Here is a 13,595-nt window from a genome sequence, read left to right as displayed (position 1 = left end):
ACCAAAAAAAAAAAAAAGTATTATACACCTGTAATCACAGTTTAGGGAAGTGGAGGTAGAAAGATTCATGGCTGCATAGTGAGCTTAATGATAGCCTGGTATACACAACACACTACATTTACTTATTAGGGTGTGTATACATGTGTGTCACTGCACAACTGGAAGTCAGAGGAAAACTTGTGTAGTCATTTTTTACTGCCTTGTGGGTCCCAGGGATCAAATTCTCAGGTCACCAAGGCTTGATGACAAGTACCCTTACCTAATTAGCCATCTTGCCAACCCTTAAGTATCTTTCTGATTGTTTTTTAAATTTAAAAATACTGTTACTGTCTTTGTTACTGTCACACTGTGTTATTAAGAGGACAACTTTGTGGTGTCAGATCTTTCCTTTCACCTTTCCACCATCCAGTGTAGGAACTTAGGTTGTGCTGGGATTAAAGGCGTGCTTCACCACTGCCTGACCTCTTTCTTTCTTTCCTTTGTTTTCTTTCTTTCTTTCTTTCTTTCTTTCTTTCTTTCTTTCTTTCTTTCTTTCTTTCTCTCTTTCTCTCTTTCTCTCTTTCTCTATTTCTTTCTCTCTCTCTCTCTCTCTCTCTCTCTTCCTTCCTTCCTTCCTTCCTTCCTTCCTTCCTTCCTTCCTTCCTTCCTTCCATTCATTCATTTATTTATTTATTTATTATATGTAACTACACTGTAGCTATCTTCAGATATTCCAGAAGAGGGCAGCAGGTCTCATTAGGGATGGTTGTGAGCCACCATGTGGTTGCTGGAATTTGAACTTCTGGAAGAGCAATCAGTGCTCTTAACCACTCAGCCATCACTCCAGCCCGCTCTTTATCATTTCTAACGTATAATTTACATGTAGTCATTCACTCTTGAACATGTAGTTCTGCATTTTGTCAAACCAGATGTGATGTGATAAAGAACACTTAAAATACTCTTGCCACTTTTACTGTGACCCATTCCTTACTCCGTGTTTTGGGTTTATTTATTTTACTTTCTTGTGCCCCTCTTCTCCAGCTCCTTCAAGGGCCTCTCATATATCCACTTGATTTCATATCTTTTGGTGATCTTTTAAAACAAAAATCCAGCTATGTGTAGTGGTGTGTTGCTTTAATCCCAGCACTCTTAGAGGGACAGTTTGATCTACACAGTGAGTTCCAGGCCAGCTACAGCCACATGATGAGATCCTGTCTCAGGAAATAAAACCATGGGATCTGTTTTGTGTTGGCCAATTATTTCTGAGCATGTAGCCTGCCAGCAAGTGTGATTTATGTGCCCAGTGTTGCTCTTTTTTTTTTTTTTAACTCATTTTTCCTCCTAGTAACCATTTTGGATAGCTTCTTTGTTAGGGGTAGTAGGACTTTGTGCTCAACTCCTCTATATTTAGTTTTGTGTGGTTTGAACTTTTTCTGGTCTATAAATGGCTGTCATAGTCTCTTAAGCTCAGATGTGTATCAGTCCTCTTGTGTCTGGAATAGGCTGTTTCCTTGAAGTCATTTACTACCTCTTGCTCTTAAAATCTTTTTTTTTTTTTTTTTTAAGATTTATTTATTTATTATATGTAAGTACACTGTAGCTGTCTTCAGACACACCAGAAGAGGGTGTCAGATCTCATTACGGATGGTTGTGAGCCACCATGTGGTTGCTGGGATTTGAACTCTGGGCCTTCGGAAGATCAGTCGGGTGTTCTTACCCACTGAGCCATCTCACCAGCCCCCTTAAAATCTTTCTGCTTCCTCTTGTGCATAGACCCCTGATCTTTGAGGTTTATCCTACGTTCCTGAGTTTGAGTCAGAAAGTAAGTAATACGAAAGTGTTTGCAGCACAGGAATCATTTTCTGCTTTTATTTTTTTAAGATGGCTCTATGTAGCTTGGGTTGGCCTTGAATTTGTGAACTTCCTGTCAGCCTCCAGAGTGCTAGGACTGCCTTTGCCATTGTTCTTTTCCCCCCTTCTTTAAATGACCATTTATTTATTTATAAGATTTTAATTTATTTAAGTACACTGTAGCTGTCTTCAGATACCCCAGAAGAGGGCATCGGATCTCATTACAGATGGTTGTAAGCAACCATGTGTTTGCTGGGATTTGAACTCAGTACCTTTGGAACAGCAGTTTGTGCTCTTAACGACTGAGGCATCTCTCCAGCCCTAAATCACCATTTATAATTTATGTATTTACTTATTTATTTCCTAATGATTGTGGGTGTTTTGCTGGCTTGTTTGTACCCCATTTGCCGAGGAGGAGACTGTTGGAGTCCCCGAACTGAAATTACTGATGATTGAGATCCACCTTTATGTGCTGAGAATTGAACCCAGATCATCTGGAAGAGTAGCCAGTACGCTTAACTGTTGTACTATCTCACTAGAACAGTTAGTTAGTTAGTTAGTTAGTGTGTTTGTTTATTTGTTTGGCTTGCTGACTGGTTGAATTTTGCTTTAAGAGTAGGGTGGGAAGATACTCATTCCCACCCTCACAAGAAAGAGGTAGGTAGATTTTTGATTTCTAGAGTTGGTCTATAGCTAGGGGTTCAAAAACAAAGACGAGGTTTCATGTATTAAGGCCAAGTTAGCCTTGAACTTAGCTGAGAAGTTTGCTATGTAGCTGGTGCTGGCTTTGAGTTTTCCTGCTTATTCCTTGAGTGTTGTAATTGCAGGCAATGGGGCATGCACCATCAGACCAGACCTGTTTTATGAATCCCAACCCCATTGTATAACCATTTTGTTATAGTTGTTGCTCTTGAGTTTTACTTCATGTTTTATGCCTTCTAACTTCTCTTCTACCTTTACTATACTTCCATAGTCTTGTCTTTTACTGACAAACTTTTTGTTTGTTTGGTTTCAAGACAGGGACTCTCAGTGTGACTCTGGCTGTCCTAGAACTCACTCCTTAAATAAACCAGTACTCCTTGCCTTGTTAGCATTGTTTTTGAAATGCCATCTCAGCACCCCTGCCTATAGTGTTCTAGAAGACAATATTCTTGTCACAATCTATTAAGGAAAAAGGTATCCCTAAATAAATCTGTTACTGAAAACAAACTCAATTCACTTGCATCTAATTTCTCTTTATAAAAAAAAATAATAATAGAGGGTCCTAGGAAGATTTTTCCAGATTAGCCTACTCTTGTTATGCTCATTTCCAGTCATTATTTGTATAACACTTTGTAGCCTGCCTCACTGTCCTTCTGAAACTCCCCCTTCCATACGAACACCCAGAATGTCATCACCATTTAAGAAAGCCATATGTACTAGATTATAGCTTTTGCATAGCTGTGAATCAAAATACCCAAGATAAGAAGACATATTTTGGCTCATGGTTTCAGAAGTGTCAGTTCATGAGGGTGGTAAATATAGAGTGGTAGTAAAAATACCCTGTACTTCTCTGCTATCTTTTTGCTTTAGTCTTCTGTAATACTGGTTCTCAGTCATCATAGAAACTGCAACAAATGCTGATCCTCTTTTGCTGTTTAAAATTACTACAAAAGGCTGTTGATGTTTCTGTTGATATTGTCCATTCTAAACATTTTTTTTCTTTTTCTTTTTCTTTTTCTTTTTTTTTTTTTTTTTTTTTGTTTTTTTTTTTTTTTTTTTTTTCAGTCAGGGTTTCTCTGTGTAGCCCTGGCTGTCCTGGATCTCACTCTGTAGACCAGGCTGGCCTCGAACTCAGAAATCCCCCTGCCTCTGCCTCCCGAGTGCTGGGATCAAAGGCGTGCGCCCCCATGCTTGGCTGGTTTTTTTTTTTTTGTTTTGTTTTTTAAGAATTTATTTTATGGGGCCGGTGAGATGGCTCAGTGGGTAAGAGCACCCGACTGCTCTTCCGAAGGTCCAGAGTTCAAATCCCAGCAACCACATGGTGGCTCACAACCATCCACAACGAGATCTGGCGCCCTCTTCTGGAGTGTCTGAAGACAGCTACAGTGTACTTATATATAATAAATAAATAAATCTTTAAAAAAAAATTTATTTTATGTATATGAGTGCATTGTAGCTGTCTTTAGACACACCAGAAGAGGACATTGGATCCCATTGCAGATGTTTATGAGCCACCATGTGGTTTCTGGGATTTGAACTCAGGACCTTAGGAAGAGCAGTCAGCTCAGTCTTAACCACTGAGCCATCTCTCCAGCCCCTAATGGTTTTTCTATATTAGCTAATATTTTAGATTAAAAGTTACAAGTAGTTCACACTTGATTTTCTTATTGTAGAGGCTCTAACTCATATGTAAAAATGGCATTTTAAAATAGTAAATTATATATCTATGATAATTTTGGGACTTTTTTTTTTTTTTTTACTTTTAATTTTAGAGTAAAGTAATGGCTCTAATTTGAAGAATGAGTTTCCATTGCTTTAATGTACTTGAAAGACTGGGGAGGTAAAAAAAAACTTGCTGAACATGTCCTAGCACCATGGGAAAGATATTTAATACTACTTACATTGATATAGCTTCTATTGGCAACTTTTTTTTTTTTTTTTTTTTTTTTTGATAACATGGAATGATAAACCTTCCTCTTGCCGAGCAGTGGTGGCGCATGCCTTTTATCCCAGCACTTGGGAGGCAGAGGCAGGCAGATTTCTGAGTTCAAGGACAGCCTGGTCTAGAGAGTGAGTTCCAGGACACAGAAAAACCTTGTCTAGAAAAAAAAAGGAAAAAATAACCTTCCACTTTTATAACAAAGACAATAAAGCACTGTGATTATGGGCTATTTGTATATTGTAATAGAATTGGCTTATTATTTGGTTTAGTACACTTAAGAGGAGAAGCACACTGGGTTCCCAAGCCACAGTAGTTAAAGAGAGAGAATCAAACATTTGTCAGTTACTTTTCCTCTCTGAGGTTTGAGACAGGGTTTCTCTGTGTAGCCCTGGCTGTCCTGCCACCACCACCCAGCCCTCTGTGAGTATTTTAAAGTCTGTGCTATATTTATTATAGAATTTTAAGTGATAACTTTTTGTTTTATTTAGCTTGTCTGCACATTTGCAACTTACATTTACCGGTTTCTTCCACAAAAATGGTAAGTACTAGAACAGAAAAGATGTTGATTCTAAGTTGTGTTCTTTTATAAACTATTTTAAAAAAAAAAACCAAACAAACTGATTTTCATTTGTTGGAACTTCTTGGTTTTTTTTGTTGTTGTGGTGGTGGATTTTAAACCCAGTGTCCTTTTCAGACAAAGCTATACCCATATCCCGATGATGATTTTCGATCTTAAGTTTAAAACAAGTAATGATGAAAAATTTTAAATAGTTACTTCAGAAGTTCCAGAGACCGAGGACCTTGGTCTGACCAAGTTGTGTTGAGTTGGTGCTGTGTCATCAGCGTTTCATTTGTATTGTTTCAAGTTGAATAGTAAGCAGCAGAAATTATTACTACTACTAACGGGGTGTTATAATGTCAGTGATTATTGAGAAAATATATAGTATTTTATACTAGCTTTAGTTAAAAGCATGCTTGGGTAATTGATAATAAAATGGATAAGGGCCAGGAAGGGTAGTACATGCAGGAAGGAGGCAGAGGAAGGCAGATCTGTTTTGAGTTCAAAGCCAGTCTGGTCTACAGAATTCTAAGCCAACCATGGCATCATAGTGAGATCCTGACTCAAAAAACAAAAACAACCCAAAAAATGAATATGGGGTCTTTGAGATGGATCAGCAGATAAACCTGCTGATGACCTGAGTCAGAACAAGCTCCCAAATAAGTTGTCCACTACCTCTGTATTCACATGTTCCAATGAACACACACATATTCAAAATAAATAATAAATGAATGCAAAAAGAATGGATAGTGCCTGTCTCCTTCTCTATTTAAGTTGACTCTAACACAGTGAAATAACATTTTTATCATTCTCAGCATTTCAGTAAGAAAGAAAAGTTTAAAGTGCCGAGAGTAGAGACTAGTGGCCTTCTTTGTGTAACCCTACAACAATAGAGCAGGGGGTTAATAAAGTAATGTGGGAACCACTTGATACAGGAGCCATTTTTTTTAAATTACAAACTAAATATCTGATTATGCATATTTTTAGCTAATAGTTCTTATTAGGCTTTGCCATACATTGGGCCGGTTTGTTATATTTCTGGTTTTTTCCTCTTAAACAATTCATAATTATATATAGTTCTTATTTTTATTCATCAATTTGTTTTCTGCAGTACTTAAGAACTCACTTGAAAGTTGTGTTTTGTTTGGTATTTTGAGACAGGGTTTTTTGTTTTTTGTTTTGTTTTTATTTATTTTTATTTTATTTATTCATTTTTTTGGAGACAGAGTTTCTCTGTGTAGCCCTGGCTGTCCTAGAACTAACTCACTCTGTAGACCAGGCTGGCCTCAAACTCAGAAATCACCTGCCTCTGCCTCCTGAGTGCTGGGATTAAAGGAGTGCCCCTCTAAGCCCTGCTTCCAGCTAAGTTTTTAAAATATTTATTTTATGTATATGAGTACAGTGTCGCTGTCTTCAGACACACCAGAAGAACGCATCAGATCCCATTGCAGATGGCTGTGAGCCACCATGTGGTTGCTAGGAATTGAACTCAGGACCTCAGGAAGAGCAGCCGGTGCTCTCAACTAGAGAGTCTTCTCTCCAGCCCTTGAGCTGTAATTTAACTTTTATGGATTAGCTCTGTTTCTCAGGGAGGGTACAGGGACTTTCGGGATAGCATTTGAAATGTAAATGAAGAAAATACCTAATAAAAAATTGGAAAAAAAATCTAAGAAGGAAAAGAAAAAGTTGTTTGTGAGATATATCTGTTAATGATTTACCAATAGTTTTGCATGTTACTGAAGTTTAGTGTTTAAATATTTAGGATTGCACTAATACTATTAAGAATTTTAAATATAAGTAAACAATAGAGCAGTAAGCTGGAGTCTTCGATTGCAAAGTTTTTTGTTATTTAGACAGAAATTTTAGACTCTTAAACTCAAAACTATTAATTTCTTAAGTTTTGTAAGCTGAAGCATTACCAAGTAGTAAATTTCCCTATTAAGTTTCCCTATTGACACTTAGGTCAGTTCTCTCTCTCTCTTTCTGAAACAAGGTCTAAACTCTTTAGTGTAATTCTATATAACTTTTTTTTTTTTTGGTTTTTCGAGACAGGGTTTCTCTGTATAGCCCTGGCTGTCCTGGAACTCACTTTGTAGACCAGGCTGGCCTCGAACTCAGAAATCCGCCTGCCTCTGCCTCCCAAGTGCTGGGATTAAAGGCGTGCGCCACCACCGCCCGGCTCTATATAACTTTTAATCAAGCCTTCTATGGATCTTTGCCTGCTTTTGTCTCTTTTGAAGAGGAGATTTTTGTTCTATCATAAAAATAAATGCTGTTTTCAGATGAGCCATAATCAGTAAATAGATTTACTATAAATTATAGTAATTGAGCTGTCTTACTCAAATTGAAGATAATCAATTTATAGGAAGATGTGAATATTTGTCTTATGAAAGGTTGATTTATTTTTAAAAAGAATGGAGCTCCAAGTCTGGAGCTGAATTGGGAGATATGTTTTCCTTGTAGGAAGGCTGTTTTGAGAGATTCTTAAACATAGGAAAAATTTTTTTCATTGTTATGTATACACTTAAAATTTTTTTAAGACATTGGTTTTTCTATTTAGATAAGCCATCACAAAACTCAGAAAATGAACAAAATTCTGTTACCCTGGAAGTCCTGCTTGTGAAAGTTTGCCACAAAAAAAGAAAGGTAATGTATAAAATACTAGTAGATGTAATAGAATAATCTCTAATTGAACATGCTTCTGCATATCTACTAAATTTATGAGACTTTTTAGAACCTTAGAAATAATAACTATGTTGAGGCTGCACATGATGACATAAGCCTTTAGTCCCAGCAATTGGGAAGCAGAGGCAAGCCAAGTCTACATAGTGAGTTATTTCTAGGCCTGCCAGAGCTATATAGTGAGACCATTGTCTCCAAAAAGGATGGGGAGAGAATTACTTTGGTAGCTGGCTGAAATTTGCTTATATAACCTGTTGCCACCTTCCCCCGTGTTTCCTTTCATCTGAGCATCTGTACAAACATCCATTCGGAGCTGTAGGAAGAAATCTATGGTCTTGAGGAGAGATTCAGCTGTTCTTACCATATAAGTATCATATGTTATAGCTACTAAAAAATTAGTGTGGATGTAGCATGCATTCTGATTGTAAGCCTAGCCTTTAATGGCTGAACCATTTCTCCAGCCCTAAAGGATTAATTCTTTTATTGTACAGAGGAAAATCTTTTACTGTCTGCCATTAACTTATTAATGCATTGCTTCAGATTTTATTTAAAAAATCATTTCATCCTAGAAACAGTTGTCATAGTGCTAAGTTTCCTGAGGAACCCACTAAAACCTACAGGTTGATTATACTCTTAATAGACTTCTAAGTACTTGAGTGTCTGTCTGTCTCTCTCTCTCTTTGGTTTTTTCTAGACAGGGTTTCTCTGTATAGCCCTAGCTGTCCTGGAAATCACTCTGTAGACCAGCCTGGCCCTGAACTCAGAGATCTGCCTGCCTCTGCCTCCCAAGTACTGGGATCAAAGGTGTGCACCACCACTGCCTAGCTTGAGCCTCTCTCTCTCTTTTTTTTTTTTTTTTTTTTAAAGATTTATTTATTTATTACATGTAAGTATACTGTAGCTGTCTTCAGACACTCCAGAAGAGGGCGCCAGATCTCGTTACGGATGGTTGTGAGCCACCAAGTGATTGCTGGGATTAGAACTCTGGACCTTCGGAAGAGGAGTCGGGTGCTCTTGCCCACTGAGCCATCTCTCCAGCCCCCGAGCCTCTCTTTTATTAAAGGAAACAAAAGTACAAAAGTAATAAGGCTCTGATAGGAATAAGTCTTTCTTTCTTTCTCTCCCTCTTTCTTTCTCTCTGAAATTTCACAAACCAGACCTCCATCTTCTTTTTCTTGTATTTCTAGTTATTTTGTTTATATTTTTGTTTTCATTTTATTTTACTTATTTATTTTGAGAAAAAGACTTAAAAATAGTGTGTGTTGCTCCCAACTCACGATACAGTTCAGGATGAATTTGTACTTCTGATCTCCACCTGTCCCACCATTGGTTGTTCAGGCAGTGCTTGGAGTTGAGCACAGCACTAATGGCCTTGTTCATACAGGGGAAATTCTACCAACTACACTACCTTTACAGTCTTGTTTTATTTATGCTTTTTCTCTTGCTGGTAGTTGAAACCGAAGCCTTGTACATATAGGCATGTGTTTTAACCACTGCTCTGTACTTTGTTGCTCCATCTCTCCATTCCCAACCCATTTATTCCATGATGATAGTACAAAAACCTTGGAAGTAATTTCAGTTCAATACTGGATAAACTGTATCATCATTTTCATTATATTGTCCTATCTTCAATTTCTTAAATATTGGGACTCTTAACTGTACAATTTTAATTTTTTCTTTCTAATTTTCAGCCGTATGTTATTTTAACATTCCATTTTGTACTTGTGGCTTATGGTGTGTTTCTTATAGCTGTGATTTTAAGTTTTAAGTATAATTTATTGTTTTTGATATGTAAGTGTAATTTATCAATCTTTTCTTTGGCAGGATGTAAGTTGTCCAATAAGACAAGTCCCTACTGGTAAAAAGCAGGTGCCTTTGAATCCTGATGTCAATCAAACAAAACCAGGAAATTTCCCATCCCTGGCAGTTTCCAGTAATGAATTTGAACCTAGTAACAGCCATATGGTGAAGTCCTACTCACTGCTGTTTAGAGTAACTCGTCCAGGAAGAAGAGAATTTAATGGAATGATTAATGGAGAAACCAATGAAAATATTGGTAATTTTATTTATGTAATTTTACTTGGTTTTATTATTGGAGATTAAAGTGGTGATTGAAAATGTTGGATTTAGTATTTCTAATATTTAGAATGCTTAGTCAGTAGAACATGAGTTTAAGGCTAGCCTAGGCTATATAGTGTAACAAGATTGTCTCAAGGATAAAGTAAACCAGATGATAATAAATTAAAACAACTCATCAAAACCTTGTTTCTTTCCAAAGTTGGAAAGCCTGATACCTTATTTTACTGGACATTGACCATGAGCCTTCCTTAGGTTAGGTGTCTACTCACTACTTAGCTTAACCAGGAGCCTTTTCCCCTTTTTGCCTTTTTGCTTCCCCTTCTCCCTCTCTTTCTCTCTCTCTCCTTACTTTCATTCTGTCTTGATACGGTCTCATCATTGCCTAGACTGGTCAGTCTCACACTGGACTCATGGTCCTTAAGCTCAGATTCAATGGTGGTACTATTGGTGCATGAGCAGTAGAACATATATTACAAATTCATCCTTGTACCCATTTCTTTATTTTTCCAGCAGGTCTGAATTCATTTTTGAGGTAATCATTCAATTGATATATAGTTACTACCATTACAAAGATAATTAAACAAGAAGTGCTATTCTCAGAAGATTTTAACACTCAGTTTAGGAGAGATAGGAATTTTAAAATTGCATTGAAATGACCAGCAGTAATAGAGATACTGTTTGAAACTTAGAAGGAGATGGCTCTGGTTTAGAGACTTGTTAGTCATACAGAGGACCCAGGTTTGGTTTGAGTCAACCATGTGGGTTGATTGTTGTCTGTAACTCCAGTTCTAAGGATCTGATACAAGCTCTTAGGGCACTGTATGCATGTGGTACATAAATGTAAATGCTGACAAACACACTCATACAGCTGGGCGTGGTGGCACACGCCTTTAATCGTAGCACTCAAGAGGCAGAGGCAGGCGGATTTCTGAGTTTGAGGACAGCCTGGTCTACATAGTGAGTTCCAGGACAGCCAGGGCTACACAGAGAAACCCTGTCTTAAAAGAAATAAAAAAGACAACAATAAAAAAAAAAAAAAAACACTCCTGCAATATAAAATAAAAAGGTAAATTTTGATAGTCAATCATTTTAGTAAGGTAGACCCAGCTGAGTTGTAAGGCCTGTAGTACCAGCTCCCAGTACCATCAAGCCATAGAGATGAAGGCCTGCCAGTGTATAGCCATTTCTAGACCAGCCTGGGATAGATTGTGAGATCATGTTGTAGACAATGGACATAACAAATGTTAAAACTCTATAAAGTTTGTGAAGCAAGGGAGCCTCTGTATTCAAACACTATTGTAAAGTATGGAAGTGCTGGTTTACGCCTCTAATCCCAGCACCCAGCAGGAACTCTTGAATTCAAGACCAGCCTGCTATACAGAGTGAGTTCCAGAACAGCCAGGGCTACATTGAGTAAAACAACAAATTATTGTAATTTGTATTTCTAGTGAGTAACTGGCGGGGGGTTGTTGCTTTTTTGTTTTGTCTTTTTAATTCAGATGTCAGTGAAGAACTTCCAGCTAGAAGAAAACGAAATCGCGAAGATGGAGAAAAGACATTTGTTGCACAAATGACAGTTTTTGACAAAAACAGGTAATATTGATGGGCAAATAAGGCTTCAATACTGTTCTGCAAATGCTCTTATTCTGCAGCAAAGTGGTGATATTCCTTGTTTGATTTCTTCTAATGAATTTAAAAACAAATATGCAATGCTGAATATTTTTTCTATCATAGAGAGCAGAGCAGTATCAGTGCCTCAGTTGCTTGTTCAATAAGTATTTCCTGAATATCTACTCTGACCAACACTTCTAAACTGAGAGGAAGCACGAAATCCCTGTCTGCGTGTTCTTATGTAGGCTGTACAACTCAGTAAAAATTACAGTAAAGGCTGTGTTTGAACAGACAAATCGTAGGATAGCAACTAAAGCGAAGAATCTCAATTTTCTATAGTCCTGCGTGAACAGAGTACAATTGGCACAGAGTATCAAGGAGTGAAACATGTTAGTATAAGGAAAAGAAGATATAGGAAATACATAGAACATTTGATTACAGGCCATTGAAGAATGGTACCTGAGGTGCTATGACTTCTTATGGTGGGTTGATTGCTGGTGCTCATCAATGTAATTCAAGATAATAAATTTTAAACTTGATTTGATCCTAGATCAATGTGTTTAGTTGAAAACACCTGGGGGGAAGGATATAGCTCAATCACAGACAGCTAATGTAGCACATGTATGACCTGGGGTTTCCTCCCTAATAGGATGAGTAGGAGATGCCTAAAAACACAGCAGTAAATATACTAGAAAGCAGTGGTGGGGTCTAGTGAGGAAGTGTGAAGAGGTGCTCATAGTCAGCTTCACAAACACTGTCTTCTATGCAGCTACGGGATGTGTATACACACACATACACATACTTACTTATTCTTTGTACTATGCATGCATATGTTTGTATATATGTACATTTTTATATGTATATTTTATTCTTTTTGTTTTTTGTGTTTTTTTTTTGAGACAGGGTTTCTCTGTGTAGCCCTGGCTTTCCTGGAACTTGCTCTGTAGCCCAGGCTGGCCTCGAACTCAGAAATCCACCTGCCTCTGCCTCCCGAGTGCACCACCACGCCTAGCTTCTTTTTTTTTTTTTTTTTTTTTTTTTGATACTGTTTCTTTGTGTTCCTCTGCCTCTCCTGGAACTATCTCTGTAGACCAGGCTGGCCTCGAACCAAGATCTGCCTGCCTCTGTCTCCTGAGTGCTAGGATTAAAGGCATGTACCACTATTGCCTGTCTTAATTTGTTTTGACTTTTCAATTTTGGCAGTATATTCTTTATGTGAAATAGACTACTACTTTTGTTTCGATGAAGAAAAAGAAACTAGGGAGGCTGTTTCCAGTCCAACATAATAAATGTTAAAAGAATATGTATATTTTGTTTTGTCCCCCATCATCTCCTCCAGCCCCCCATTTTCTTTTGTTTTTTTGGGATAGGGTTTCTCTGTGTAGCTCTGGCTGTCCTAGAAATCACTCTGTAGACCAGGCTGGCCTTGAACTCAGAAATCCGCCTGACTCTGCCTCCTGATTGCTGGGATTAAAGTATACCACTACTATGTGTATATATGGTTCTTAAACAGTAAACACACATCTGAAGTAAAAGTGCACTGAGATGTTATTTTTATCACTTACGAGATTGAGAAATCAAAAAGTTGATAAAGCACTGTTCATAAGGCTGAGGGGAAAGGCCTCCTAACACTTAGAGGACGGAGAGTGGTTTAGGTGTAGCTGTCCAAAAACCAACCATAATGTAGAATATAACGTCATGTAACCATGTACGAGCATTAAGGAGCCATCTTTAAATTTGATGGTTCACGATTGTATTTCCCACTAAAGTGACCTGTGGCAAAAGTCCAAAATTAAGTATTAAAATAAAATTGAATTAATAACACTTGTTACAACTAAATTCAAGTAGTAGAATGTGGAAACAAGAAGACCAAAGAAACCTTAACTCTCAACAATTGTTTGATAGTAAATCAGGCTTTAGTGATTGGATTTTCTTGCTAGGTTTGGCCATTGGTATTACTCTTAAGGCAGGATACTAAATATTTCTTTTTAGCATCCCTTTCTGGAAAACAGCAACATCTCCATGTAAGAGTCTGAGAGGTTGAAATAGAGGTATTCAGTCCAGTGCCTGTCACACAAAGTATTCAGTACATCTTAGGTATTACCATCTTATAGGGCCTCTAACACAGAAGGAAGGGATGGTTTTAAAAGAGTAGGGAATGCCCGTGTTTAAGCATGGAAATAATATGTA

The 13,595-nt window shown here is 37.5% G+C and overlaps 1 protein-coding gene across 2 annotated transcripts in view; it reads left to right on the top strand.

The window, feature by feature from the left end:
* Suz12 (SUZ12 polycomb repressive complex 2 subunit) overlaps positions 1 to 13,595 on the top strand; it is a 43,920-nt gene that overhangs the window by 16,430 nt on the left and 13,895 nt on the right. For both annotated transcript variants that reach the window (XM_021177520.3, XM_021177519.3), the window contains 4 exons: positions 4,963 to 5,012; positions 7,594 to 7,679; positions 9,540 to 9,771; positions 11,294 to 11,387. In XM_021177520.3, the coding sequence (XP_021033179.1) occupies positions 4,963 to 5,012; positions 7,594 to 7,679; positions 9,540 to 9,771; positions 11,294 to 11,387 (462 nt within the window). The remainder of the gene's footprint in view (positions 1 to 4,962; positions 5,013 to 7,593; positions 7,680 to 9,539; positions 9,772 to 11,293; positions 11,388 to 13,595) is intronic.

This window comes from Mus caroli, unplaced genomic scaffold (assembly GCF_978045245.1).
Source record: "Mus caroli unplaced genomic scaffold, Mus_caroli_1 scaffold_13, whole genome shotgun sequence".
Taxonomy (NCBI): domain Eukaryota; kingdom Metazoa; phylum Chordata; class Mammalia; order Rodentia; family Muridae; genus Mus; species Mus caroli.
Note: the sequence above shows the minus strand (reverse complement) of the source record. Positions and strands in the feature narration are given on the sequence as shown.